This window comes from Mastigoproctus giganteus, chromosome 1 (genome assembly GCF_048544385.1).
Source record: "Mastigoproctus giganteus isolate SK-2022 chromosome 1, ASM4854438v1, whole genome shotgun sequence".
Classification (NCBI taxonomy): domain Eukaryota; kingdom Metazoa; phylum Arthropoda; class Arachnida; order Uropygi; family Thelyphonidae; genus Mastigoproctus; species Mastigoproctus giganteus.
In genome coordinates this window covers 154,418,976-154,446,973 of record NC_143575.1, presented here as the reverse complement: position 1 = coordinate 154,446,973, position 27,998 = coordinate 154,418,976, and the positions used below count along the sequence as shown (strand labels likewise).

Here is a 27,998-nt window from a genome sequence, read left to right as displayed (position 1 = left end):
AAGGGGAATGCCAGAGGTGAAGTAAACTCTGGCAGTGAGCTAGATGATTTTGTAAGAACTGAGAGGAAAGTGGAGGAGAAATTGTCAAGGATAAACATAAAAAAGGCACCCGGGTGAATGGGATCTATACAGTTAAATTAAAGGAGGCAGCAAAGGAAGTAAGCAATCCCTTAGTCATAATTATGAGAGCTTCTTTGGACTTGGGAGGTACCCATAGACTGGAGATGTGCAAATGTGACCCCAATTCACAAAGGAGGATCAAAGGCTGACGCAAGTAATTATAGACCTGTGTGTTTAACTTCTGTTCCAGGAAAATTAATGGAGGCACTGGTTAAAGAAGCACTGCAGGATCATCGAGACAAGACTTCAGTTATAGCTTGGACACATCATGGTTTTGTTAAGGGAAAGTCTTGCCTGACCAATTTGATTGGATATTATGATGCAGTCCAAAAGAACTGGATGCAGGGAATAATTTTGAAATTTTATATTTGGATCTTAGAAAGGCTTTTGATACCGTTGCACATGGAAGACTGCTGCATAAATTGGAGCAGTGTGGCATTGAAGGCAAATTGCTGCTATTGATAAAGGGATGGTTGAGGGGAAGAAGACAGAGTGGTAATCAATGGACACTGCTCATTATGGACTAATGTTATTAGTGGAGTTCCTCAGGGTTCAGTGTTGGGTCCATTGTTGTTTTCTGTATTTATAAATGATATTGATGATGGTATATCAAGCTAAATGTCCAAGATTGCAGACGATACAAAGGATGGCAGGGTTGTTAAGGACACTACTGATGCTGTGTTGCTGCGACAGGATCTGGAAAGGTTGAGCAGATGCGCCGAGAGGTGGCAAATGAAGTTCAACGTTGACAAATGTAAAGTACTACATATGGGAAACAGTAACCCCAGAACAACGTATCAACTCTGTGGCACTACACTGACAGTGGTAGAGAATGAAAAGGACCTGGTGGTAATTGTGCAGGCAGATATGAAGTTCTCTGAGCAGTGCAGACGGGCTGCAAGAGTAGCTCATGGTGTATTGTCAATGATATACAGGAATGTTTCTAGCAGGGATAAGGAGGTGATTATTCCCTTGTATAAGGCAGTGGTCAGGCCACACCTTGAGTACTGTATACAGGTCTGGAGGCCTCATTTCAAGAAGGATGTAGAGCTGCTGGAATGAGTACAGAGAAGGGCAACAAGATTAGTAAATGGAACAAAGGGTTGCTCTTACGAAGAAAGGCTTAAGTTTTGCAAATTACAGTGTCTGGGCACCGGCGAGGTGATCTGATAGAGGTGTATAAAGCCTTGAATGTTTTGAGCATGCTCAATGCCGCAGGGATTCTTCCTTTTGCTCAGAATAATCACCTGAGTGGGCATAAATTCAAATTGAGGAAAAACAGATGTAGGATAGATGTGCGGAAATTTGCCTTTAGCCAGCAAATGGTTGGTGGAACAGACTTCCATCCCATGTTGTGGAAGTTGATAGTCTAAATAAATTTAAGGCTTAGCTGGACAGGTATTTCAAACGAACGGAGGGGTGAAGTGGAAGTTTTTTTTTTTTTTTTTTGTCTGATGCTGCATAAGCTTGCTTTCTTGCATCATATGCCTCTACTAATGGTAATGCTAAAATGAGGGCTACCTGTATAGGGATTTTGCCAATAGGGAAGAGGAGGCCATTATTCCTTTGTATAAAGGCAATGGTAAAGCCATTCCTTGAGTACTGCATACAGGTCTGGAGGCCTCATTTTAGGAATGATGTAGAGTTGCTTTTAATGTGTACAGAGAAGGGCAACAAGATTGGTGAGGGGAATGAAGGGGTCCTCTTACCAAGAAAGGCTTAAGTTCTGCAAATTGCAGCATCTGAAGAGACTAGGCACCTGCGAGGTGATCTAATTGAGACGTATAAGGCCTTGACTGGGTTGAGCAGGCTCAATAATTCTGATGGGATTCTTTCTCTTGCTGAAATTACGAACCTTGGGGGGGGGGGAAGGACATAAATTGAAATTGAGGAAAGACAGTTATTGAATAGATGTGTGGAAATTTGCCTTTAGCCAGCAGGTAGTTGATTGGCAGAACAAAAATTCCATCTGTCATTGTGGAAGTTGATAGCTTAAATAAATTCAAGGAGGAACTGGACAAACATTTAGAAGGAATGCATATGTGAAATGGGTTTTTGTTTGGCTGATGCTACATAAGCTTGCTTTCTTGCATCACCTGCCTCTTCACTTCTGATTCTCTTTATCATGAAGCACTCAGATTTTCGCTTAAATTTATATTGAGTAATTTAGTAAGTGCTCTTTTTGTACCACTAGATTTGGAAAAAAAAAATCCAACTCAGAAATATTTTAAAATTTGTTAACATGTTCTATTATATGTTTTTGAACTTCTTTAGTGAAGAAACATTGTCTTCACCTGCTCATCCCATGCAAATCCAAAAAAAAAATAAATAAATAATAATAATAATAAAAAACAATAAAAATATGCAAAAATACAGATTATGGCATTTCATGAAATACAGCCCTGCAATGACCATAATTTCATAATTTAATTTATTTTATATTTTTAAAATATAAGACAGCTTGTAAAAATGGGTTTTACATTTGTTACTCATTTTGTTCGATATACGCTCATTAATTTTACTCTGATCTACAAGAATAATAAGTGGTTTGTTCACTCCGAATTTGACCGAAAATCAACAGTTTCCTTGAATCTAAAGTTCCTTTCTGGAAAGCAGTATTTCCTGCTTCTTTTCCTCATGCTCCACATAAATGGATGGAATATGTTGGTTCAAGTATGTTACACTAGCTGCTGGCTATCTTGGCGCTTCTGTAGCCAGGTGGGCAGGAGCAGCAGTGCGTAGCACACGCTTCATTAGACCAGGGTTCGAGCCCGTGAGCCACCAAATATGGAGGATGCGGAAAGGTCAGGGAATGACCACTGCATATCCCCGGAGCAATATGGCCTTAGTTGCTACTGCTCCTAAAAACAAATAATAACAACAACAAGCTGGCTATCTTATTCTTATATTGACTACACTGTCTTTTTTTGTATTTACTAAGGATATCCCTGAAAGGGAATTAACAGACTTTATATTTCTAATCCACCTTGTCCAGATATTATTCTCAAATTTGCTATTAAGTTTTAGAAGCAACAACGTCATTATTCATCTTGCTGCCATCTTGATTAAGTTTCCAAGTTTGTTCCATTCCAAAAATCCATAGTCCTACAACAACAAAAGATTGGTATATAGAATTGTTGATTTATTTTACTCAATGGAAATTATCCTAAGAAATCTACTTCCCACTCTAATCCTGTATATTCTGATTTTGAACTTCTTTCACATTCTTAATGGGAAAAAGGAAGTCTCCTCACTAACCAATCCACTTGGAACATTGTTTCTTGCAGTGATTAGGATTGGTTAACTTTACTTTTTTTATGTTGATTTATTATTTCTGGGACAATAAGACAATATAAAATCCTGATAATATAAATTTTTCTTTTGGGACTCTGTCAAGGGCTCTAACAAAAATTTATTCCATTGAAATAAGGTTTTGTTTGGTTTTTAGGAGCATTAGCAACTAAAGCCATATTGCTCCGGGAAATGCGGTGGTCATTCCCTGACCTTTCCGCATCTTCCGTATTTGGTTCCGATGGGCTCGAACCCCGGTCTATTCAAGAAGCGTGTGCTACACACTGCTGCTCCTTCCCACCTGGCTACGGAGGCGCCCATTGAAATAGATAATGTCACCTCAGTGAAGAGGCCCAGAAAAAACACCCTCTCAGATTCAACTCCAAGATACTCAATAATTCATTCCACTATGAGAACCACTTAGGAAAAATGCCATCATTCTTTATTCAGAAAGTTTGGCAGGCTTACCAAAATCTTTAAAATGGCTGCATTCTGGGGACATCTTTGTTGAAACAAAATATGAAAAGCACTCCAAACAACTCATTAAATCCACCACCATTATGGGAATGCTAGTTATGGTAATGCTCCACAAGACATTCAACTTATCTCGAGGCATCATTTCCGAATAGAACATCCTGAAGTGTCTGAAAACTGAGGGGGAGATGATTGGGAATCTAGTCACCGCTAAAAACCTCATGTTTACTCCTACTTCTCCAGTGTTCCCTAATTCAGTCATAACTGGTTATCTTTGCTTTGCATATGTCCATATATACCAAATCCTTTAAGATGCTTTAAATGCCAAAAGTATATGGACACTTAGAAATGACCTGTCATAGTGCACTTGATGAAATCAAAGTATTATGTTCCGCTTCAAAACCACTTGATAACTAGAACATTAATTGGAGAGCATCCTGAACACTCCCAAGCATACCACCAGTAGTAAGAGGAAAATAATATAGAGGCTCAAGGCAGAGCTCAATATATCCTACCAGGAGATGAGAAAAGCAGTAAATAGGAATAAGATTACATGTGCAGAAATGATTGCAAGGAAGTGTTCCATTACGACAAATGGAAATGGCTATTCCATAAAAAGAATCATTAACTCTTATTGTCTGCTATTTACTGCGTTCTCAGAAGCCTCTGCAGAAAACTCTGTCAGCTGCCACTCCAATATCAGTACCTCCTATTGTTCCACTGCTGCCAAAATCCACCAACAAAAAAAAACTACAGATCATAGCATTGAAAGTAGTACATGAACAATGAATTTCAGAGTTAAGATATCTTAATTTGACCTTCCTCCACTCTTTGTGGAGGAAGAAATTGACACAGGACAATGTTTACCAACCTCCCCCCCCAAAAAAAAATCCAAGATGAAATAAATAAAAGTAAGCCCACAGCAAACTTCAGAAACTAAATTATTAAATTACTTCATTGGAATTGATACGGATGACAAATTTCTGATGGTATCAAGGTCCTCCTCCCGAAATATAAATCAGTTTGCTTTTCTTAAAAGAGACATACCTGAATGCATATGAAGACCCTTTCTTGCATAACATTACTATCATCTCTAAAGATAGATTGGGAATGGTCCTGCCATTGAGGAGTTTGTAAATAGACAACCAGACCCATCTTATCCTTTAATACTTACAAATATAGCAGCAGTAGCAATTAGACTTCCAGTTGGATTTTTATTTACAATGTGCTCCATCTATATGCCAACTGGAACAGACAGACCTTGATGATCTTATTATGTATTTGCCTTCCCATGTTTTACTTCTTGGGGATTTTATGGGGCATACTATCCTCTAAGATAGTGCTGCATCAAAGGAAGTGGCTGCCTCATATAGCATATGATCACTGACAGCAACTCTCTCTTTTCGTTATGGAATTAACACCTTTTTCCACATTTCTACTGATATGTTTTCTGCCATTGATCATTTTATCTGCTTCCCTTCTCTTCTGACTTTACTTACTTGGGAGGTGGAAGAGAATTCGGCGAAGGTAAAGAAAGCCAACACGAGAACGACGAGAGACATCAGATAACTTATGTAGAAAATTAGTTTCCCGATACGGCACTCTAGCTCTGCTCACTCGTTAAACAGACAGTAGGTGTTATCGGTCTGGAGCAAAATAGAGAATGATATATTGATTGACAAGTAGGCATGGCAAACAATGTGCTGATTGGTGTTCGAACACAACACACAATAACATTGGTTTAGCATCACTCAGAAGCACTAATAGTAACTTGAACGCTTTCCATAATGGTGAAAAAAGGTCAGGTTACTTCCACTTGAATCCCATTAGCTTGACCCCCTCCCGAAGTGGAGGGGGTAAAACCTAACCTTTTTTCTTTAGATTGTTTGTTTGTTTGTATTGAGGTTTAATGGCGCATGGACTACGCAGGTCATAATGCGCCAGTTCATATGGTGTGATGTGTTTCAGGGGTGTTTACTTTCGATTTCAATTGTTCATTTTAACCTGATTCATACATTCTTGTGTTATTCTGTTGCTTATATTCACTTCCTTAGAGGAGGTGGTATAAATTGATAGCTTTAAGAAAGTTGAAAACATCTGCGCAGTCATGTTTATTTTTCAAGAGATCTGTTAGTGTAATGGCATCATGTGTCTCATAAATATCTTTGAAGGCTTGTTTACGTTCATTTGTATATGTAGGACAGTCTATTAATATGTGTTGAACTGATTGAACGGTGTCACAAGTCTGGCATCGTGGTGGTTCCTCTGCTCGCAACAAAAATAAGTGTGTAAGATGGGTATGCCCGATTCTTAGCCTGGTGAGTGCTGTTTCTTCTTTTCTCGACCTTCGACTGCTAGAAATCCAGTTTTCAATATTCGGCTTTATTTGGTATAATTTGTTTGCAGTTTGCCGATTCCAAGTTTCTTGCCATTGCAACTGGCAAATACGCCATATCGCAGGCTTGTAATCGGAATACGGGACTGATATATCCTCTTCGATCTGTAGTATGGCTTCTTTGGCTGACTTGTCTGCTGCTTCATTTCCCGCAATCCCCATATGTCCTGGAATCCAGCAGAAAAAAGTGTCCTGTTCATTTCTGGCGCAGTCAGTTAGTATGTGCCAAAGGATTGGGGTGTTTGGATGTACCTATGTTTTGCATGGATTGTAAGGAACTCAAGGAATCTGTATATATTACACTTCTCATATAATGTTTATCTTGTACATGAGTATTTTACATACTATTTTTATTGCGTATAATTCTGCTGTGTATACACTGCACTCTTTCGGTAGCTGTTGTGTTAAAGTTATATTTGGGAATACAGCTGGTGCTGCCACTAAAGTGTCTGTTTTTGAGCCATCTGTATATATTGGAATATAGTCAGGAAATTGAATTCTGTGCTCTGCATGTAACTGTTGGAAGATTGTTGAAGGTATCGCTTTTTTATTCCATTTCTGAAAGGAGAAGTCGCATATTGGGATATGCGAATCCCATGGTGGAGGAGTATGAACTGGTATGTGTGCTACTTTGTCTATATTAAGGTTATGTACTGCCAAAAAGTCTTGCATTCTAATTCCCAGGGGTCGGTTTGCTTGTTGGCGATTCTGATATATGTTTCTGCATCGTGGATCAAAGAGGGTCTCCCAAGTAGGGTGTGCATGCATAGATTTTATTTTAAATGTATAATACAATGCGAGTTGCTGTCGCCTAAGAGTTAAAGGTGGTTCGTTGGCTTCAGCATAGAGACTATATATGGGAGAGGTACGATAAGCGCCAGTAGCTATATGCAGTGCATTGTGATGAACTGGATCCAGCCATTTCAGAGCTGTTTTCCATGCTGAATCGTACACTGGGGCCCCATAGTCCAATTTTGATCTAATTAGTGCTTTGTATAGGTTTAGTAAGGAATATCTGTCTGCTCCCCATGCTGTTGACGAAAGTTTTTCTTTAGAATCACAGCAATATTTAGAAATACATTCAAAAAAAATATTTTTTTTATGACTGTATTTTTAATTTTTTTGTTCAGTAATATCCCCTAATGGTGAAAAAAGGTCAGGTTAACTGAATCCCACTTGAATCCCATGGGAGCTTGAACCCCCCTCCCGAAATGGAGGGGGTAACATAACCATTTTTCTTTAGAATCATGGGTGGAGTAATGCATAAATTGTTTATTAACAAAATATAATTTTTTTTTTATTACTGTACTTTTATTTTTAAGGTCAGGTTACAAAATATAATGAAAAATAAAGAAACCTTACCTTTTTTCGTATCATCATCATCCATTTTCAATCCACTGCAGGATGAAGGCCTCTCCAGCAACTTTTTTCGTAACCAAACCTAAATCAGCAGTATAGTAAAAACACTCATGAACTCCAAAAATCTGCTTTTAATAATGAGAAAAAAACATAATGAAGAACGTAAAAATCAACAGAACGAAACTTTTATTAATTTAGTTTTTATCAAAAAATCAACCATTTTATTTTCCTTACAAATTTCTTCCATCTTTAAAAGATTCATCGCTTCTACCGTTCATCACAAAACTATTATGCACCATTTTTTACTCGTAAATACACATAATGCCAACCAATGACTACACAGTAGCTTGTTGTCTGTCGCGCCCAACACCAATCATTTCATCGTTTGTCACGCCTATCTGACAATCAATATATCCTTCTCGATTTCGGCTCCAGACCGATAACACCTACTGTCTGTTCCCCGAACGAGCAGCGCTAGAGTCCAGTGTCGGGAAACTAATTTTCTGTGTAAGTTACCTGACGTTTCTCGTGTTGACTTTCTTTACCTTAGCCGAGAATTCATATAGAAGTAATCATGTCCCTGTGATAACTATCATACTTAGCAGAAGACTGCAATAATTAAAGACAGACACCAGCCAAGGAATTAAAAATTTACTATAAAAATAAAATATACAGAATATAATGAAATACTGTGATACACTATCGGAAGACTAAAATATTACAATAAATTACGATAAAATAAACTACGATAAAACGTTAAAAATATAGTTAAAAATACCGAAGCAATAAAATTATCTAAAATAAACTGGATTAAAAGCAATACAACCTGTTGTTCCTTCAACATACTATTGAAGAAGGAGACAGCAGTCTCCGAAAGCTTCAGGTTTTATCGCTTTCAATCCAGTTTATTTTAGATAATTTTATTTCTTTGGTATTTTTAACATTTTATCGTAATTTATTGTAATATTTTAGTCTTCCGATAGTGTATCACAGTATTTCATTATATTCTGTATATTTTATTTTTATAGTAAATTTTTAATTCCTTGGCTGGTGTTTGTCTTTAATTATTGCAGTATGGAATTTCCCAGCCCCATAGGCCTGTTTGAAGATTTAGCAGAAGACTGTCTCCCTTTTAGGTCATCATGGTGGACAATTGATTGGGCTGACTGGAATGTCTTCAAGCATCTGGCAGAATTTAACATTACTGCAAAAAGCAATGTTAAGCTCCTGATATATAGCAATGATGTTAAATTAGCATTAGTTGAGGTGTATGATGCAAGAAAGCAAGCTTTTACGGCATCAGCCAAAAAAAAAAAAAAAAAAACTTTCCGTTTCACCCATCTGATCACTCCAAATGTTTGTCTAGTTCAGCCTTAAATTTATTTAAGCTATCAACTTTCACGACAACAGATGGAAATCTGTTCCAGCAATCAACTGCCTGCTGGCTAAAGGCAAACTTCCTCACATCTTTTTTACAACTATCTTTCCTCAATTTAAATCTATGCCCCCTCAGGTTCTTAATTTGAGCAAGCAGAAGTAACCCGTCAGCAATGAGCCTGTTCAAAAACCATTCAAGATCTTATACACCTCAATCAGATAAACTCACAGGTGCCTAGTCTCCAGATGCTGCAACTTGCAGAACTTAAGATTTTCTTCGTAAGTGCACCCCCTTTGTTATTCTCACCAATCTTGTTGCCCTTCTCTGTACTTGTTCTAGCAACTCTACATCCTTTCTAAAATGAGCACTCCAGACCTGTACTCAAGGTGTGGCCTGACCATTGCCTTATACAAAGGGATAATCACCTCCTTGTTTCTGCTAGCAAAATTTCTATATATCATTAACAAAACTCCATGACCTGCTCTGGCAGCCCATCTGCACTGCTCAGAGAATTTCATATCTGACTGCATAATTACACTGGGTCTTTTTTATTCTCCACCTCCCTCAGTGTAGTACCACAAAGTTGGTACGTTTCTCTTGGGATTCTGCTACTCATATGCAGTACTTTGCACTTGTCAATGTTAAACTTCAGTTGCCACTTCTCAGCCCAACTTTTCTAGATCCTGTTGCAGTAGCATATGATCTTTACTGTCATTAACAACTCTGCCAACCTTTGTATCATCTCCAAACTTGGACATTAAACCTGATATACCTTCATCAATATCATTGATAAATGCACAAATCAACATTTGGCCCTGCACCAAACCCTGTGGGACTCCAGTAATAACGTTAGTCCATATAGAGCAGTGCCCATTTATTACCAATCTCTGCCTTCTCCCACTCAACCATCCCTTTATCCATTGCAGTAACTTGCCCTTAATGCCGTACCACTCCAATTTGTACAGAAGTTTTCCATGTGCAACAGTATCAAAAGCATTCCTGAAATCCAAGTATATGATATCAAAATTATTTTTTGCATCCAGCTCCTTTGTGATCACATTGTAATATCCAATCAGATTGGTCAGACAAGACTTCCCCTTAACTGTGTCTGAACTATTACTGCAGTTTTGTCTAGGTGATCCCGTATCACCTCTGTAACCAGCGACTCCATTATTTTCCCCAAAACACAAGTTAAACTAACAGGCCTGTAATTATTTGTGCCATCCTTTGCACCCCCTTTGTGAATTTGGGATATATTTGTACACCTCCAGTCCGTGGTTACCCCTCCAGTCTCTATGGATGCTCCCATAATTATGGCTAAGGGTTTGCTTACTTCCCTTGCTGCCTCCTTTAATATAACTGGATAAATTCCATCTGTCCCAGGTGCCTTTTTTTTTATGTTTAATTTCGCCAATTTCTCCTCCACTTTGCTCTCAGTTATTACAAAATCACTTAGCTCCCTGTTAGAGTTTGATAAACTTCTGGCATTCCCCTCTTTAAATAATTCCATGTGTGAATGTAAATGCAAAATACTCATTCAGTTTATGAGCTATTTGAGCAGGATCATCAAGTCGGACCATCAATGTTAAGTTGACCATTCTGATTCATCCCCTTTCTTCTAGAGTTTTCATAAGCAAAGAACTCTTTGCTGTTTTTCTTTGCATCCTTTGCCAAAGATTTCTCGTAATCTGCCTTTGCCTGCTTAACCAATTTTGTGACTTGATTACAGATTAATTTATAAGTTAATAATTATAATTTATTAACTTTTATGTGCATTCCATTTATATTTCATCTCTGCCAGGAGCCTCATTAATTCATCTGACATTTAGGCCTGAACCTTGAACAGTATTTCTTGGTATGAAAAGCCTTGTAGCCTCCAAGATTAAGTGCCTGAAGGCTTCCCATTTAGAATTCACCATTGGTTACATCATCAGTTGATCCCTCTGTATAGAATTTAAAAACTGTCAGAGACCACTGTAGTTACCGTTACGAAAACAAAACCTCTTCCCTTTACTCTTGATGGTAGTTACATCTTTAAGTAAATCCCACATAAGTACACTGTGATCACTGTCACTTAGTGGTGCCTTTATCTGCAAGTTCTTTATGCATAAATAATCACTGCTGATAATCAGATCAAGAGTATTACTCCTTCTGGTTGCCCCTCGAACATGTTGCTGTAGAAAACAATATTACAATAAAACCACAAAAGTGTTAGAGTGCGAGTGACAACCCACAAGTTCCAGTTAATATCTGGAAGTTTAAAATCCCCCATTACAAGACATTCTGATTTACTGGCCCACTCTCTTTCTCTGTACAGCTGTTCATTGTACTCATCAGAGTCATTAGGCCTATAACACACTCATACTCTCATTTTCCCTTTACTAGTTTTTATGTCGCCAAACAGACACAACATTGCACTGTCCACCCGATTGTCAACTGAATGCACTCCCTCAGATTTTGTGTTTCTTAACTAACAGCATAAACCTTCCTCCCTAGCCGACCGGGCTAGCCGAGTGGGTAAAGTACCTGCCCGGCAAGGCTTGGATCAAAGTACTGCAAAAACCTTGAGAGGTGCAATATGGCCACAGAAGCCGATTCCCCAACAACTACCAAATCAAAAAAAAAAAAAAAAAAAACCTTCCTCCCTTCTTACCCTGTCTATCATTTCTGTACACTTTGTACTCCCCAAATTCCAATTCTGCACTGCTTATATGTGTGACACCACATCTCTGATGTCCCGACAATATCTGCCTTTGATGCCTTGATCAGCACCTCAAATTCATCAAATTTATTTACTACACTTCTAGCATTGGTGTACATGCAAGTATACATGCACCTGTTCTTACTCTTAGTTACCCTAACAGAGCTCATGTATTTAGTTGTTCCATGATGACTCCCAGCAGCTCTTGAAATCCCCCAGTAACTTTCTCTCTAGGCTGCTGCTCATTACAATAGAAGCAGTGCAAGAATCACTTTCACCTCTGCCTGCAGCTACTGTTAATATTTTAGTCCGTGAATCCCCTCAAGCCAGCAGTTTTCCAACTTACCTAACACTGCCTCGATAGCATCAGCAAATATTCTTGCCTCCTTTCTATTTAAGTGTGTCCCATCCCTGTAGAAGCAGTCTCTCCTGTTAGGAAACACAGACCGTGCTGAAAAAAATTCTACCCCAAGATCCTTGCACAATCTCTCCATTGATTGACATGGCTCTCATCATATACTTCCTCTTATCATGTCTGGGCGGAATTGCAGACCCTTTCAAATTTAACCCTAACTCGCAGCTTTTTTTCAGCATTGACTTGTAATTTTTAAGTAAATCTGCAGATCTCTTACTCTTAAGGTCATTAGTGGCAATGTGTACAACAGTATCACATTTTGTGCCCTTAAAAGATGTCATCTGCCCTATTATGTCATCTCATAATAGGGCAGATTCCCCCCCCCCCGGCAGACATACCCTTGTCCTTTTCCACTTATCCTTTTTGCATAATATATTTCCTGTCTCCCTGACAATAGAGTCAATGACAATAACTCCTGTAGGACCAGTGCATTTTGGCTTGATAATTGCCACTGTGTTGCCTGGTGCACATGAGTGAGATCTGGTGTTGAGTAGGGCAGCTGAGAGTTGGATGGGCCTCTCATATTAATTTCTTAGAGGGCATCTACCTGACACCTAAAATTTTCACAGATGGCCATCAGAACGCTGCGTTGGCACCTAATTTCTTCACAGTCTCTGCACCTAGCACACACAATGACATCCTCCTTGGCTAGATTATGTCCTGTTCTAGACAGGTCTACAAACATTTCACATTTTGCACATTTTTTTAGACTGTGATGCATTGGTGGATCACCCCCCCCCCTTCAGTTCACCCCAGAGCCATAGTAGCTCTGGCTATTCTGTGATCATTGCTTTGCTGCTCTAATCTGGGTCGTGATTCCATTTAAGTATAATTTAATAAATGAAATATAATAAAATTAATAAATTTTATTGATTAATTGATAATACTAAAGCAATCTAACAGATTTCTAATACAATGCTACGTATTTCACTATTTAGTTTTACATTAAACGTTACGCTATGTAGTTCAGGATTTGTTAACTATTCCATTTCGTATAGCAATGGTGCCAAGTTACGAATGGTAAGATCTATGGACACTAAGTATTAACTTTCAAAATCGTTATCGTTTATCTAAATCGTTATCTAAATTCAAATGAACCAAGGAGCTTGACTAGGACTATAAAACTACTTCTAGAAAATAATTTAGTATAACAATTAGGTCAATAAAACGACTAACTATATATAAAAACTTACAATTCGCCGGAGCTGCAAAAATCTTGGCCAACACAGTAATAAACTCATTCCCCAATATATATGATATAAAAAAACTATTTTGTAATTGCGAATTATCTATGTTAAGCCCATGTTAATCATGTCCCTGTGATAACTACCCTGCTTAGTGGGGTTAGGCCATTATGACCTAAAAGAGTGTCTCTCTTTTAGGTCATAATGGCAGACAATTCATTGGGCTGACTGGAATGCCTTCAAGCAGCAGACAGAATTTAACATCACTTCTGTCAATCAGGAGCTTAACATTGCTGCAGCGACATACATCATAGAAAATATTGTCCATTCAGCTGCAATTGTAATTCCCAATAACATTTTCAAAATAATGGTGGAATGTAGAATGCACTGCAGAAAAGGCATACAATGAAGTTTAGGAATATTCTGACACTGTCTCACCCGACTGGTTTCATAGCTTTTAAACAGGTATGTGATAAAGCACATTATATTCTACTTTAGAGAAAAAAAAATGAATCATGTATCCATTTTATTTCTTCTCTTAGCCAATTAACCAGCCCTAAGGCAGTTTCTGTTGCAGAGTGGCCAGGAGCCAATCCAAAGGTATGGTCTTTATGCAAAAGGGTTGAAGGCGGTGATGTAGCAGGCATCGCTTTCCTGCTCTGTAGTTGTTGAAGAGCCTGGCCACTGAAACAAATGCAGTCATTCATGAATCCTGATAATATAAATTGTTCTTCTGGAAATCCAACAACGGCCTACTAGAAACGGCCTAGAAAATATTGATGACACAGAAAATGTCACCCCAGCAAAGAGAACAAAGGTCAGAAGATATAAGTGAAAAATCTATAGGAAATGTTAACTTTCTTTATACAGAAGGGTTGATAGGCTTACTAAAAACAGTCAAATGTTTTTTTTTTTTTTTCTGATTAAATGATCATAGTTAACACCCGCACAACACACTGAGCTTATCTCAAGGTGTAATTTCAGAATGGGACACTTCTCAAAGTGTCTAAGAAGGAAATCTGACATCACCAAGCCCAAATAATGGCTAAATGCCTACAGTGGAATAGTCATGGATTCCAGCAAAATACTGACACTGTCAAGGCCCTCCTGCAAAATAATGAACCAATTTGCTTTTGCTTGCAGGATACATACCCAAAGGCAAATAAAAACCCTTCCTTGTGCAGCATTACTTTCATATGTATGGATAGAGATGGGGATGGGCTGCCCATGGTGGAATTGTTATCCTTATGGAAAATTAGACCTTGTTTCAACCTATGCTGTATAAGACCAGTTATAAGTGTTAGCAATTTTCTTTACAGTAGGGGATTCATTAACAGACTGTTCCATCTATTTGCCACCTGGGATTGACATTAGCATTAAAATTAGTAGGGCATATGATGAAAGAAAGCAAGTTTATATAGCATCAGCCAAAAAAAAAAAAAAAAAACACCCTTCCCATTTCACCCATCCATTCAGTCCAAATGTTTGTCTAGTTCTGCCTTGAACTTATTTAAGTTGCTGACCTCCACTATGACAGATGGAAGTTTGTTCCAACTTTGTATCAACCACCTGCTGGCTAAATGCAGATTTCCACACATCAACTCTATAATTGTCTTTCCTCAATTTGAATTTATGTCCCCTTGGGTGATTAATCTGAGCAAGAGGAAGAATCGCATTAGCACTGAACTTGCTCCATCCATTCAAGGCCTTATACACCTCAATTAGATCGATCACCTTGCAGGTGCCTAGTCTCCAGAAGCTGCAATTTGCAGAACTTAAGCCTTTCTTGGTAACACCAACCTTTTGTTCCACTCGCCAATCTCATTGCCCTTCTATGTACTTGTTCCAGCAGCTTTACATTCTTTGACCATTGCCTTATAAAAGGGGACAATCACCTCCCCCATCCCTGCTAGAAAAATTCCTATATATCATTGACAAGACACCATGATCTCTTGCAGCATTTTTGCACTGTTCAGAAAACTTCATATCTGACTACACAATTACCCCCAGATCCTTTTCATTCTCCACTACCTTGAGTGTGGTACCAGCGAGTTGATACGTTACTCTGGGGTTACTGCTACCTATGCAGTACTTTACATTAGTACCCGGGGTTTGGCAGAATGTATGTGGAAATAGACATCATTGAGATTAGAACTGAGACCATGTATATTTTTGAAATGAATGAGGAAGTGTTTTGGAGGTGTAGATAAGTTTATTCTATTGGTTTGACAATTCATGGTGTATTCAGTAATAAGAAAAGGTAGGGGAACATGCTGTATGAAAGAATGAAAATTCTTGATATGGCATGCACATGGTAAGAATATATTGATCTCCTTGACATAACATGGCCACGACAATACCTAGGCATACAAACTATGGTTTCCCTCCATCACTATCTGGCAGAGTAGAGGCAACGAGATTATACACCAGCTTATCTGGAAGCCTCCTGGAGATTTACCAATAGGTTTGGTCCAGTGGACTATCTGGTTGCTGGCCTGCAAAGCTCTGGAGACTAAACATGGATTCCACCACTTCAAGCCTCCAATAAGCAAAGTGTTTGATATTGCACCGGTTGAAGAGAACCATCTACCATCTATTATTGCCTGTTAACACAGAGGGGGTGGCATTTCTTGGTGTGGTCTGGGCATCACACCTCAACCCCTGCTAATGTTAGTTCACACCCGGGTGGTCACACAAATGCTAGGTGCCATATTTCATGACTTGCACATAGGAGTTATACCCAGGTTTACTAACAGTCTCACCATCATGAAGCTGCAAGCAGAGGATTTGACTGTAACACACCAAATAGACGTTGCCGAAATTGGGTCCACTTGACTTCAGTGTCACCCGAATATCAGTTCCATTAGCATTTTAAACTCGCAGGTAGCAAGCACTGCTTAGCATACCTGAGAAAATGTCTGCAACAACCTCAAGGATCAGCGATGAACTGTTTTCTGCAAAATTTCTTTTGTTTGCACAAAAAGTTTTCTCTTTACTCTTGTGTTTCCATTTCCTAATTTCCAGCTTTTTCAAAGACCAAGTGGTAGTTTGTTAGTGAAATGAAAGAAATAGCCATGTTCTTAGACCTGCTAAGTAGTGAAATGTTAAACTAATAGATTAATGACAGGTTTTGGAATATTATTGTGATTATGTATGGTGAACACATGCATTTCTTCCAATGACATTTTTTGTAGATTGAGCATAGGTCACAGACATGTTTGGTTCTGTTGTGTAAAACTAATTTGCTCAATAGCTCAAACTTATTTTTAAATTATGGACTTGCGTATATTAGTATTAATAGTGTCAAATTATGAAAGAAAGCAAGCTTTCAAGGCAACAGCCAGAAGAAAAAAAAAATGGCTATCCTCATTATTTCTTCATCCCCTCAAAATAATATGTTTAATACTTTTTAAAATTTATTTAAACTACTGCTTCCACAAAAATATATGGTAGTTTGTTCCTAAATTATTTACACATGAATAAGTCACAGTGCATGTTTCACAATGGTAGATCTGTTATCAACCCTGCCTGGGTGTGCAGATCCTGAAATTGCACTCCTAGTATACTGGAGGTGATAACCCAGTTGTGATTAAACATAAGCTGGGGTTGAGGTGTGGTGTTCTAACTCCTCAGAGAAATGCTGCCTCTGTGTTACTGGGCAATGTCAGGTAGCAGATGACTCTCATCAACCAGTGTAGTTTGCTTATTGGAAGCTTTAAGTGGTGAAACTCATATTTAGTCTCCAGGTTTTTAGTCTAAATGTGACTAAACTCACATTTAGTCCCCATCTCTTTCCTGATGCAATACGATTGATGTCTTTTGAGGTTATATGATGGGCATTGTGGCGAGATCCAATCTTCCTTGCATTTTAAGGATACCTCTCAAAAACAGTGAGCCACTGTTTAGTTCACTGGGCTGAACATGTTGGTAAGTCTCTAGGAGGCGTCCAGATCAGCTAGTGTACTGCCTCTACTTAGACAATGACCAGAAGGAATCCATCTAGTGTGTATGGGGGGGGACATCATCAATCAATGTTATGTCAATGAGGCGTATGTATTCTTGCTGTGTGTATGCCACATACAGAGTTTTTGGATGTGGCATACATGTTCTCCCCCACCCCACACTTTATTTACTGAATGTATTGTGAATAATCAAACTGATAGAACAAACAGATGTGTGAAAAGATCTAAACAGCCCAAAAAATTCTTTGTTCATTTCATAAATATACATGGTTTGAGTTACAACCTCAGTGATGCCCATTTCCACCTTTTGTCTACCAGTCGCTACTTACTTTTTCTGACAAACCCAATTATTGTTTGCCTCAGTCAATGCTCATCTCAGTTGTCCTAATTATTTGCTGTACAATTCCTTCTTCTTCACATGTCTACTCTGATATTCCCCGTTAAATACAATAATTTGAAATTTCCTTGTTTAGATCTTCTCTGGCTTAAAATCTCTCAGTCCCATTCTGTCAGTTTCATCCATTCCTGTATCATTCTCCCAACTCCACTAATCACTTGGAAATCTTTGACTTCCTTTACTTGAAACTCGACTTTTTCAAGTTCCACTTACCAAACAGTGAGATAATTTTCCTTGGTAATTTTAATGTTCATAACTCTGGATGGCTTCAGTATTCTGGTAACATAAACCTAGCTGGTCGAGATGCTGAGGCTTTTGCATTTACTAATGACCTCACATAGAATTCTTAACTTATCTACCAGAAGGCCTGACATAGCCGAGTGGTCAGGAATGCAGTTTCAAGAATGCAATAGCACATGCTCTTTGAGTGGATCAGCGTTCAAGCCTGTGACTGCTAAATATGATTAATGTTTGTATTGATGATTTTTTGTAACTTTCACTGACCTGGTGGTCGTGTCTTTGATATTCTTGTTTTCTGATATCCTTGTTGACTGGTGGTCATGCCTTCTGATATTCTTGTTTATACTCATGCCAGAGTATAAACAAGAATATCAGACAGTCCTAACCACGAACCCAACACTCTTGATCTTTTTTTCACACACAGGCCAGTGCATAGTCCCCTATGCACTTCTGATTACAACTTTGTGATAGTCTCTTCTCCAATGGAGCCCTTTTCTTGTGGCTGTTCTCAGCCTTGTGTTGTTTGGCATTACAAGGATATGAAATGGGATGATCTGCATGAATTCTATTCTTCTTTTCCTTAGTTGGATTACCATTCTAAATCTTCTGATATTAAATCTTTCCCAGATTGTGTCAGTGAAATTATTCTTTTAGGAATGAAATCCTTTATCCCACACTCCACCTTAAAATCTTGTCATTTATCTGAACCTTGGTTTTACCAAGGCTCAGATAAATGATAATAAATTTGCTAAGACTGTTCAGTAAGAGTGTATCATATCATAGCTGCCTTGCATCCAAATATCCAGGTTAATTTTTTGCCTAAACTAAACCTTGCAACGATTTTGAACAAGCTAAGATTAGAAAACTTCCTTCTTGTCAAAATGATAGTGAGCATTCTTGTCTCCTGCCAAAGCTATTCGGGTCTATCTGTGTATACAGTATATATAAAATCATTTATTGCCATCCAATAAAATAAGGGCAAGACCCCAGTTCAGCCAAGTTAGAGGAGTTTACATAAATTAAATGATAATAACATATAAAATAGGTAAATGTAGCTTTAAAAAAAAGGAATAAAATAAAAATATAACATGCTCGACAAAACTGGAGATAACATCTGCGATATTAAATGTTTGGTATTAGTGAATTTGAATTTAGAATACTTTTTCTGAATAGCTTATCATGAATCTAAACATGAATGGCTAGCTTGATAGAGTTGTTAATAAATGAGAAATGAAACCTGTTTATTTTGGAGAGTTTATATTAAAGAAATGGAGTGGCTCTGGTGGTATTTGGTGGAATTTGCCACTGAAGAAAGTCTCTAAGGGTTCAGGAAGTCACTTTGGCCAAAGATCAGAGTTACAAAACACTGAATGGCTTTGTATTGCCAATAACAGAACAGTAACAGGCAGTATTTCAGTTTTTTGGTACAACTGATGTTAAGAAGACAGAGTAGCATGTCCAAGCTTGGCATTTACCCATCTGATGAGAAAATATTCAGCTGATATGATAGGCTGAAGGCAGTGGCGTAGCTACCATGTAGGCAGGCAAAGCAATTGCCTCTTGGCCCGAGCCCTTTAGGGGCTCGGTGTCTTTGGCTGTCTCCTCTTTCTGCAATTTTCATTAATTAAGTAGGGGCCCGAACATGTTCTTTGCCTCCGGGCCCGAAAAAGGGTAGCTATGCTACTGGGTGAAGGGCAGATTTTTAGATCAAAAACCAGATTAGTGATGCATGGAGAAAGTGATGTAGGATATAGATAGCAAAATACTTCTGTATAGTGTTCAGATTATGAATGAGGACAAGGTTGCACTTCATAAACCAAAATGCTGTTAAAACGGTAGACCAAAGTTTTGTGCAATGGACTAAGAAGAGAAGTTTAGAATCCAGATATACTTTAGAATTGGCGTCTCTGTAGCCAGGTGGGAAAGAGCAGCAGTGCATAGCACACGTTTCTTGATTAGACCAGGGTTCGAGCCCGTCCCCACCAAATATGGAGGATGCGGAAAGGTCAGGGAATGACCACCGCATATCCCGGAGCAAGATGGCCTTAGTTGCTAATGCTCCTAAAAACCAAAAAACAACAACAACTTCTAAGAATTTGTTCTGGGTTATGGTAGGAATTAATTCAGATTGAATTCCAATTTTTCGATAAAAGAGGAGATTGTGGAAGGAGCAAACAATAGATGCTTGATCTTTGTTGGGTTGACCATAAAGTTTAGTATAATCAGTCAGTTGTTGAACCCTAAATTTTGAATTGAAAAGGCTCACATTGCCTGAAGGGGCTAGTAAAGTCACAAAAATGTCATCAGAATAAGAGCTGAAGTTTGGGTGACTTGAAAGAAAAGGAAAGAATATGTCCGAGAAAGAGTGAGAAGGCACCTGCTTGGGGCAGGACTAAGCTGATGTTCAGAATACAGGTTTCAGATTTGTTAGAGAAGATGCTTTGCTCCCATTTCTATTAAAACCAGATGGTTCTGTTGCATTGTCAGTTAAAGATAAAGCCAACTTATTAGCATCCTACTTTTTTCTAACTCTTTTATTTACTATCTTGGCAAACCATTCCCATTACACTCCATTTGATGCTTCCTGTGATTGTCTGTTAAAAGGATGTCAGAATTTTGAACAATTTTAATGCCAAGAAAAAGGGAGACAAATTTCTTGATTGAGTCATATCTTGGTAAGTTTGCTTTATAGATTTTGAGTTGCTAAACACAGAAATGTGCTTAAAATGAAAGATGGCTCTTGTTTTCAAAAAAAGTAGTTTTTTTATATTTATATAAGGTAGTTTTTATTTATATGGCAGTATGATGTAGCTGTGAACACACCTGTATCAAACACGGTACTTTTTTTTGCCTTTCACTTGTATTTAGCTGAGAAGCATCCCGATTTAAGCATCTAACAATAATCAACTAACATGGTGTTAGTTGTCTTGTGTGATGTCTTGATGGAAGTGCTCACCATGTTCATTGCTGATGGCACCACACTTTGGCAGGAAGAAATTCAGGTTTGAGTGCAAGAAATGCATCTGCTTACACCCCAGTTTTTCATAAGAAGTAATGAGATCTTCTACAAACTGCCTGTAACTGTCAGCTTTAACATTGCCTAGAAAACCAGTTGAAACATTTCAAAAGGTTTTCCATGCTGATTTTTTTCTGTCACTAAGGACATATTCAACATATTCATCTTTGATGAAAAGTTGCCTTATTTGTGGACCAATGAAAATGCCTGCCTTAATATTCTCTGTACTAAACCTTGGGAATTTGTATTGCAAGTATGTGAATGCAGGACCATTCACTTCCAAAGCCTTCACAAAATTTTTCATGAGCCCCAGTTTGATGTGGAGTGGTGGAAGAAACTTTATTTGGATCTACTAGAGGTTCAAATGCTATGTTCTTCATTCCAGGTGTTAATGATTTTCATTGCGGCCAACTCTTCTTCTCGTAGTGCATATCCTTGCCATGATTATTCCGCTTGCAGAGAAATCAATAATACTTAGTGTAACCTTTTGTAATCCTAATAAAATACTTTTAAATCACCACATATCTGCCACTCATACTTCTGGTACTGTACACATTAAGTGATGTTCTCCATGTTTGAGTATGTTTCTTTTTTGTGGACGGCATATGCAAGAGGTATTGAAGGCAGCATGTTTCCATTTTGTAATAACACAGCTTTAAGGCTAAAAGCTTCTATAAATAGTTGCCATTCTAAAAATGTGCCTCATGTTCATTGCTGCCATTAGACCAACAGAATAGTTATACCATATCCTTACAAACAGTAAGTTCACCTTGTCTTTATTTTGAGTACGAAATGTTGCTACTTTCACAGAATGATCTAGAAGATTTCACTGTTGTACCCTAGAGGCCAAAACCTCTCCCTTATTTTTCAGCAGTTCGAGATCCTTGATGAGGTCATTAAGCTCACTTTGTGATCTTATATGGTTCAGAAGGATAAAAGTTTGGACAAAATGGTGGATCCCTTGACGTAGACAGCTGCTGTACTACTTTGTGTATATCAAGTTGATGTTCATCAGTATCTTCATCAGAGTGTACCAAAAAATGGGCAGGTGGTTCAGGTATAGGTAGTACTTCACCATGAGGCACTGAACAAATTTCAGATGGTATATTTGGGTACATCACTGTCCACCTTTTCTTCATTGTCATCCCTTTTCTAATAGGAGGCACCATACAGAAGTAACAGTCTGACGTGATTTGTTGGATCCCTCCATATTATGGGTACTGCGAAAAGCATAAAACTTCCCTTTCAATTCACCTGTGCATTGAATTTTGATGAACAGGTAGTGCAGCATATATGTGGGGCCCAGTTCTTGTCCTGGGCACCTACTTTACACCCAGAGTACAAGAAGTAGGTTTTTTTATGGCTTGAGTTAAGTTCACTTTCTTGAAGTTAACGTGACTTCTCCACATATGTAACAGAAGTTATCCAGACTCTTCCCATAATCACGGGGCATATTAATCTTATATAACACAAATACCACACAAAAAGTAGGAATCTCACAGAGAACAACTGTTAACTGAGGACAAACCACCCAGTACCTAGCGTATTTGAGGATTACTGCAACAGAGTCGAAGATGCATTTGCGGCAACAACTTATCACTTGATGCAGAGAGAGAGAGAGAGAGAGAGAGGTGTCAGTTGCCGATCACATGATAAGAGCATGGTGGTACTGAAACCGTGGTGTTGCCATGCATTTTGCGAAGAGCCATAGTTGATAATGTAGAATAACTCACCAATATAATACCCCAAATGTAATTCAAAAACAAGAGCCAATCAACAAATTTTAATGCGATTTTTCTTTTTGTAACATTTTACATGGTGACAAGTGTTATCATTCCAATGCACTTACTTCTATTCTTTCAATGTGATAGTAGTAGTGGCAAATGATGCAAGTTTGTACAGCATCAGCAAAAAAAAAAAGTCAATATGCCTTTCTCAATTTAATTCATCTCTCTTTCTCTCACATGTTGTCTGAACACGAGGAAGGATTCTAATAGCATTTAACTTACTTAATCCATCCTTAAACACCTCACTCAGATCTCCTCACAGGAGCCTAATCTCCAGATGCTGCAATTTGCAAAACTGAAGCCTTTCTTAGTAAATGTTAACTTTTTGCTTCCATCATGTTGCTCTTCTCTGCACCCATTTTTGCAAATCCATATCCTTCCTAAAATGACACTTCCAGACCTGTATATAATATTCCATATGTGGCCTAACCATTGAGTTATACAAAAGGATAATAACCTGCCTGTCCTGCTTATAAAATTCATACATATCATTGACAAAACCTGACAGCCTGTCTGCACTGCTCAGAGAACTTCATATTTGACTGCACAGGTGTGTTTCCCTAGGTCTGTTTCATCTTCACTGCCCTGAGTATGGTACCACACAGCTGGTATATTACTCTAGGATTGCTGTTCCCCATATGAAATACTTTGCATTTGTCAATATTAAATTTCAATTGCCTCTTCTCAGCCTATCTTCCTATGTCTAGATCTCATTGCAGGAGCATACCCTGATTACTAGGATCAACTACCCTGCCAACCTTCATATCACCTTCAGACTTAGATATTAAGCTGATATCATTAATAAATATAGAAAACAATAATGGGCCCAGCACTGGGTACCCACTGATAATATTAGTACAAGAAGAGCATTGCCCATTAACAACCAGTCCCTGACAATATATGCTACAGTACTGCAGTAGTATAAACAGAAATGGAGATATACATTGCTTTAGAAAGAGCACAATGTATTTTATTGGGATAATGAGTTGGGTTGGTTATTATTGGTATATATGTTGCAATACTCCTGGAAGTCATATTGAAAGGTTGTAACTGTTGCTTCAACCAAAACTATGGGTTTGTACTAATTTTCTCCCAGCACATTGTTTTGTTTGTGTAAACATAATAAAAAGCTAAGGCATGAAATGTGTGAAGCTACTTTTGACAGCATTGTTGTAATTTCCATATCAAAACGGCGGAGCTGACTTGATTTGTTTTTTTTTTCCATTGCTTCTTTTACAAGACAAAAGTAATGTTAACTGTGGAAAGTGGTTGAACGTAGGATTCTTTAAAGTTTATGAAGAAAATAGTATATCTGGATGATGAGTGAGTAAATTAGGGGTCATTAATATGATGTGAAATGATTCATCAAAGAATAATTCTATTCTTTCTTACTGGTTTCTGGTGTTACTCTAGTGAATGCCAAAATTGAACACTCCTCTTTGCAGAACCAATATTGCTATTCAAAGCTATTGTAAATTTTAAGACATTTTGAAAATGCATGAAGTGCCTTTTTCTTCGCTTTGTCTATCTGTCCACTTGCCTATGTGCTAACCTCTGCTCCCAGTGGACAGATTTTTGTTAAATTTTACATTTGGACCCTTTAAAAGTATTTGTTTGAGCCATCCTGCATTTCTTTAAAATTTGACAATTGTTCTGGATGGATGGTTATTAATTGATAAGGAAAAGTTAGATTGACACTAAAATAAATATCCAGGATTTGTTCTCTTTTGTCTCCAAGAAGTTTTTTGCATCAATTCCAAAACCTTCCTAGGGGTCTGAGTCCCCACCCAGTTTTCTCCCTACGGAAATTATTATTAGTTTTGGATGTTCAAGCATTACTCAGGTTGCAAAAATCAGACTGACGCTGAAATTTTACTGAATTTTCAATGTATGTCTCATTGGGATTTGGGAAGCTTTTAAGATCATTAAGATTCTGTATGCCACCCCTAAGATATCCTCTTTTCCACAGATGTCAACACACACAGAATATTTCCATTAAAAGGCACTGGGTCTGTCTCGCTTATTTTTAAGTTTAGGCTACTTGTTGCCTGGACCTTTCTTTTCATATTTGGGCTGAAATTTTTGAAGTTATGTTAAAATTAAAATTTAAAATTCACTCTTCAGTGAATGCACTGAAGAGTTATGCTGCATAAATCAAAAATGAAGTTTCCTGGGTTTTTTTTTTTTTTTTTTTTTTTTCATATTTTTTGTGATGTTAATTGTTTTCTACTATTTTTCTTTTCATATTTGGGCTGAAATTTTTGAAGTTATGTTAAAATTAAAATTTAAAATTCACTCTTCAGTGAATGCACTGAAGAGTTATGCTGCATAAATCAAAAATGAAGTTTCCTGGGGTTTTTTTTTTTTTTTTTTTTCATATTTTTTGTGATGTTAATTGTTTTCTACTAATCTCTTATTTTCTGAGGACTCCTAGACTCACAAGATATGGTACTTTTCAGAAACATATCCCCATGCTTGGCAAAGGTTTTTCCATAACGAACAGCAACCCGCTATATCTATCCATAAGGAATGATAATAAAAATGTTGAGTTCTAACGAGAGTGTTGTTGGTTGCGTATCTGTTAGTAGTTTTAGGTACAGTTTACCTCCCATTTAGAACTGCATATAGACTGTTGCTTCCCAACATCTTATTTTCAGGGAGACTTGCAATTGACTAACAGGGCAGACACATTATGGTATTTTCCATAATTTTGTTGAAAAGGTCAGCTGGATAGTTACCTATGGGAGGAAGGAAATGCATAGGTTGTCTATTTCCCTTTCACCGACCAGGCTAGCCAGGTGGGTAAAGTGCCTGCCTGGCAACCCAAAAGTGGTAAGTGTAAATGTAAGTGTGTTTAGGGTCAAACGGCACAAGGGGTTCCCCCCATCTCCGCGTAATTTACATTGTGGATGAACCAGTTGACTGGAAAAGCCAGAGATTTAAAAGTGTATGGACTTTGTATATGTGTGATGCCTTGTACCGTTGTTCATCTAGTCATTTAGCCGCTGGGCCCCTACTGAGGCCCAACGTTGCCCCACTTACGCCCCGTGGAGGCAGACCAGGAACCCAGCAGTCTGTTTCACTCTGGCAGGCGCCGCCACCCAACCCCCCAAGACCTCGGCGGCTAGGACCTTAAAAAAAAAAAAAAAAGACAGAAACGCGTCGACGTAGGGGTAGAATCGCTTAGTTTTGCCAGGCCAAGCCATGGGCGCAAGGCAATTTAGATATGTTAAGTTTTTGGGCAGGGCCTTCGCTAGCGTATAGATAGAGGGGGGGAGGTAGAAGGCCGGGGGGGAGAAAGACAGAAACATGGGGCCAACAGAGCAGGCGTGTGTTCGAATCCTGCCTCGGGCTTGGATCAGAGTAGAAAATGCAGAAACTTTGGGGAGGTGCATTATGGCTACAGAAACCGATGCGCCAACAACTAACAAAAAAAAAAAAAAAAAAAATCCCTTTCTTTTATTTACTGTTTCTTTTTTCTTTTTGTTTTGGCTGGTGCAGCTTAAGGCTTAGCTTCCTTGCACCATATGGCTAATACTAATTTCATAGCAACAGTCAACTGTAAATAAGCACCCGTTTCCAAGTTGTAATTGATCACTGATTTTAGTTTTTAAGTGCAAAAATTTTGTTGAATTTGTCTTTAAAATGAGAACTAGCAAAATAATTAAGGTTTGTTAAATGACTGTTACAGTTTCAAGATATGCTGAAGCCATATTACAATAGTGTGGACATGCAAGAGGTGGAACTGGTTGATAATCATCTTCCAGCAAGGGTATGTAAAAATTTGAACAATGTGTGAAAATTGTATTAAAAATAGCATTGCTTTGAAAGGATTTTCATCCTCTCCCAATTGTGTTTGGGAAATTCCACATCAGGTCAATGACTAAAATTACCATTTTCAAGCTTAACCCCTTCAATTTTTATGAGACTTGGTGAATCTGTTAGGTATGAAGACTTATTTATGCCACATGATAGCTCCCTTAGATCCCAAATTACACAATTTCAAAATTTGTAAAAAAAAAAAAAAAAAAAAAAAAAGTGTGAAATGAAGAGTAATTAAGAGAAAAACTTATTGACTCTTCATTTTTATTTTAAATTTTAAATTATTGTTAAGGTTGTTGTTATTATTTAGGTGATAATATAATCAAAATGTGAAAAAGAGGGAGTTTTATTTTTCAGAGTAGAAACAGCATTTAACTTTGAATATTGAAAAAGTATACTTTTAAAATATTGAAAAAAGTTTCATGCCACTCTTAAAGATTTGAGCACCTGTATGCAGGTTTCAACTTAGGATAGCCATGGGGTCATTATTTGTTTAAAACTGAAGTGAAAGGCACCTTAAACAAAAATAGTCAGATGTTTTTAGGTTCTGTGCTGTCATCGCTAAATTTTCATGATGAACTTCCTATTCATCGATAAGACTATATGGTAAAAGTGATATATAAAACATTCCCTCCACACCATATTTCTGCATGTTTCCTTAGTGAGTGTGATTACCTTCTCAGTTCACTCTCACCCAAAAGTCATATTAATCTGGAAAGAAAAGAAGTCATTCATATTACTTTCAAATGATGTTGACTAAATATGAGACTGAATTCTTTCTTGATTTTTATTTTTCCGAAACCTATTCATATTACAAGCTAAACAGTACTATTGGTTAGATTTGAAGATGGCATTCATCTTTTAGTAATTTATTGCATGGATAATAGTAACCTCAAAAATACCAGTTCAGTGATGATATTTGACTCATTCAAATAAAATACGTACAGACAGTAGTTGTGCACTCTTGACCTCAGAATTAACCGAAAACCTTAAAAAAATAAATAAATAAACTATTTTTCTAATAAGTCAGCTACCCGATATAAAATAGAGTAAACTTTATAAACCGGTGCTGGCATGAAACTTATTTTAGCACAAAGCAGAATTCAAAAATATTACACTAGAAGGCTACTTTCATAAAAAAAATGTATACTTAAAGGCAAGTTCAGTCAAGCTTGTAGTATTTCAGGAAATTTTCTGAAATTCTACTGCAGGAAATTCTATTTGGAATAATTTATGATATTTCAAAAGTTAATACTTTCATTCAATTTTTAATTTAGTAAAATTAAAACTTAAGATATATTCTAATTTTCCTTGAATACAGTATGCTCGATTGGACCAGGCACCAAGCATTCTCATGACCAAGAGTGAAATTTCAAAAGCATTCCTCTAAAGTTATAGTTCATATTTAATTTTTGCAGTCTTTCTTTAGTTTTCTTTAAAGGTAGATTGTCTTGTGA

The 27,998-nt window shown here is 37.6% G+C and overlaps 1 protein-coding gene across 6 annotated transcripts in view; it reads left to right on the top strand.

The window, feature by feature from the left end:
• The window catches only part of LOC150091205 (voltage-dependent calcium channel subunit alpha-2/delta-3-like), a 1,918,419-nt gene that overhangs the window by 1,092,996 nt on the left and 797,425 nt on the right, over positions 1-27,998 (top strand). For all 6 annotated transcript variants that reach the window (XM_090374703.1, XM_090374689.1, XM_090374699.1 and 3 more), the window contains one exon: positions 26,411-26,491. In XM_090374703.1, the coding sequence (XP_090230829.1) occupies positions 26,411-26,491 (81 nt within the window). The remainder of the gene's footprint in view (positions 1-26,410; positions 26,492-27,998) is intronic.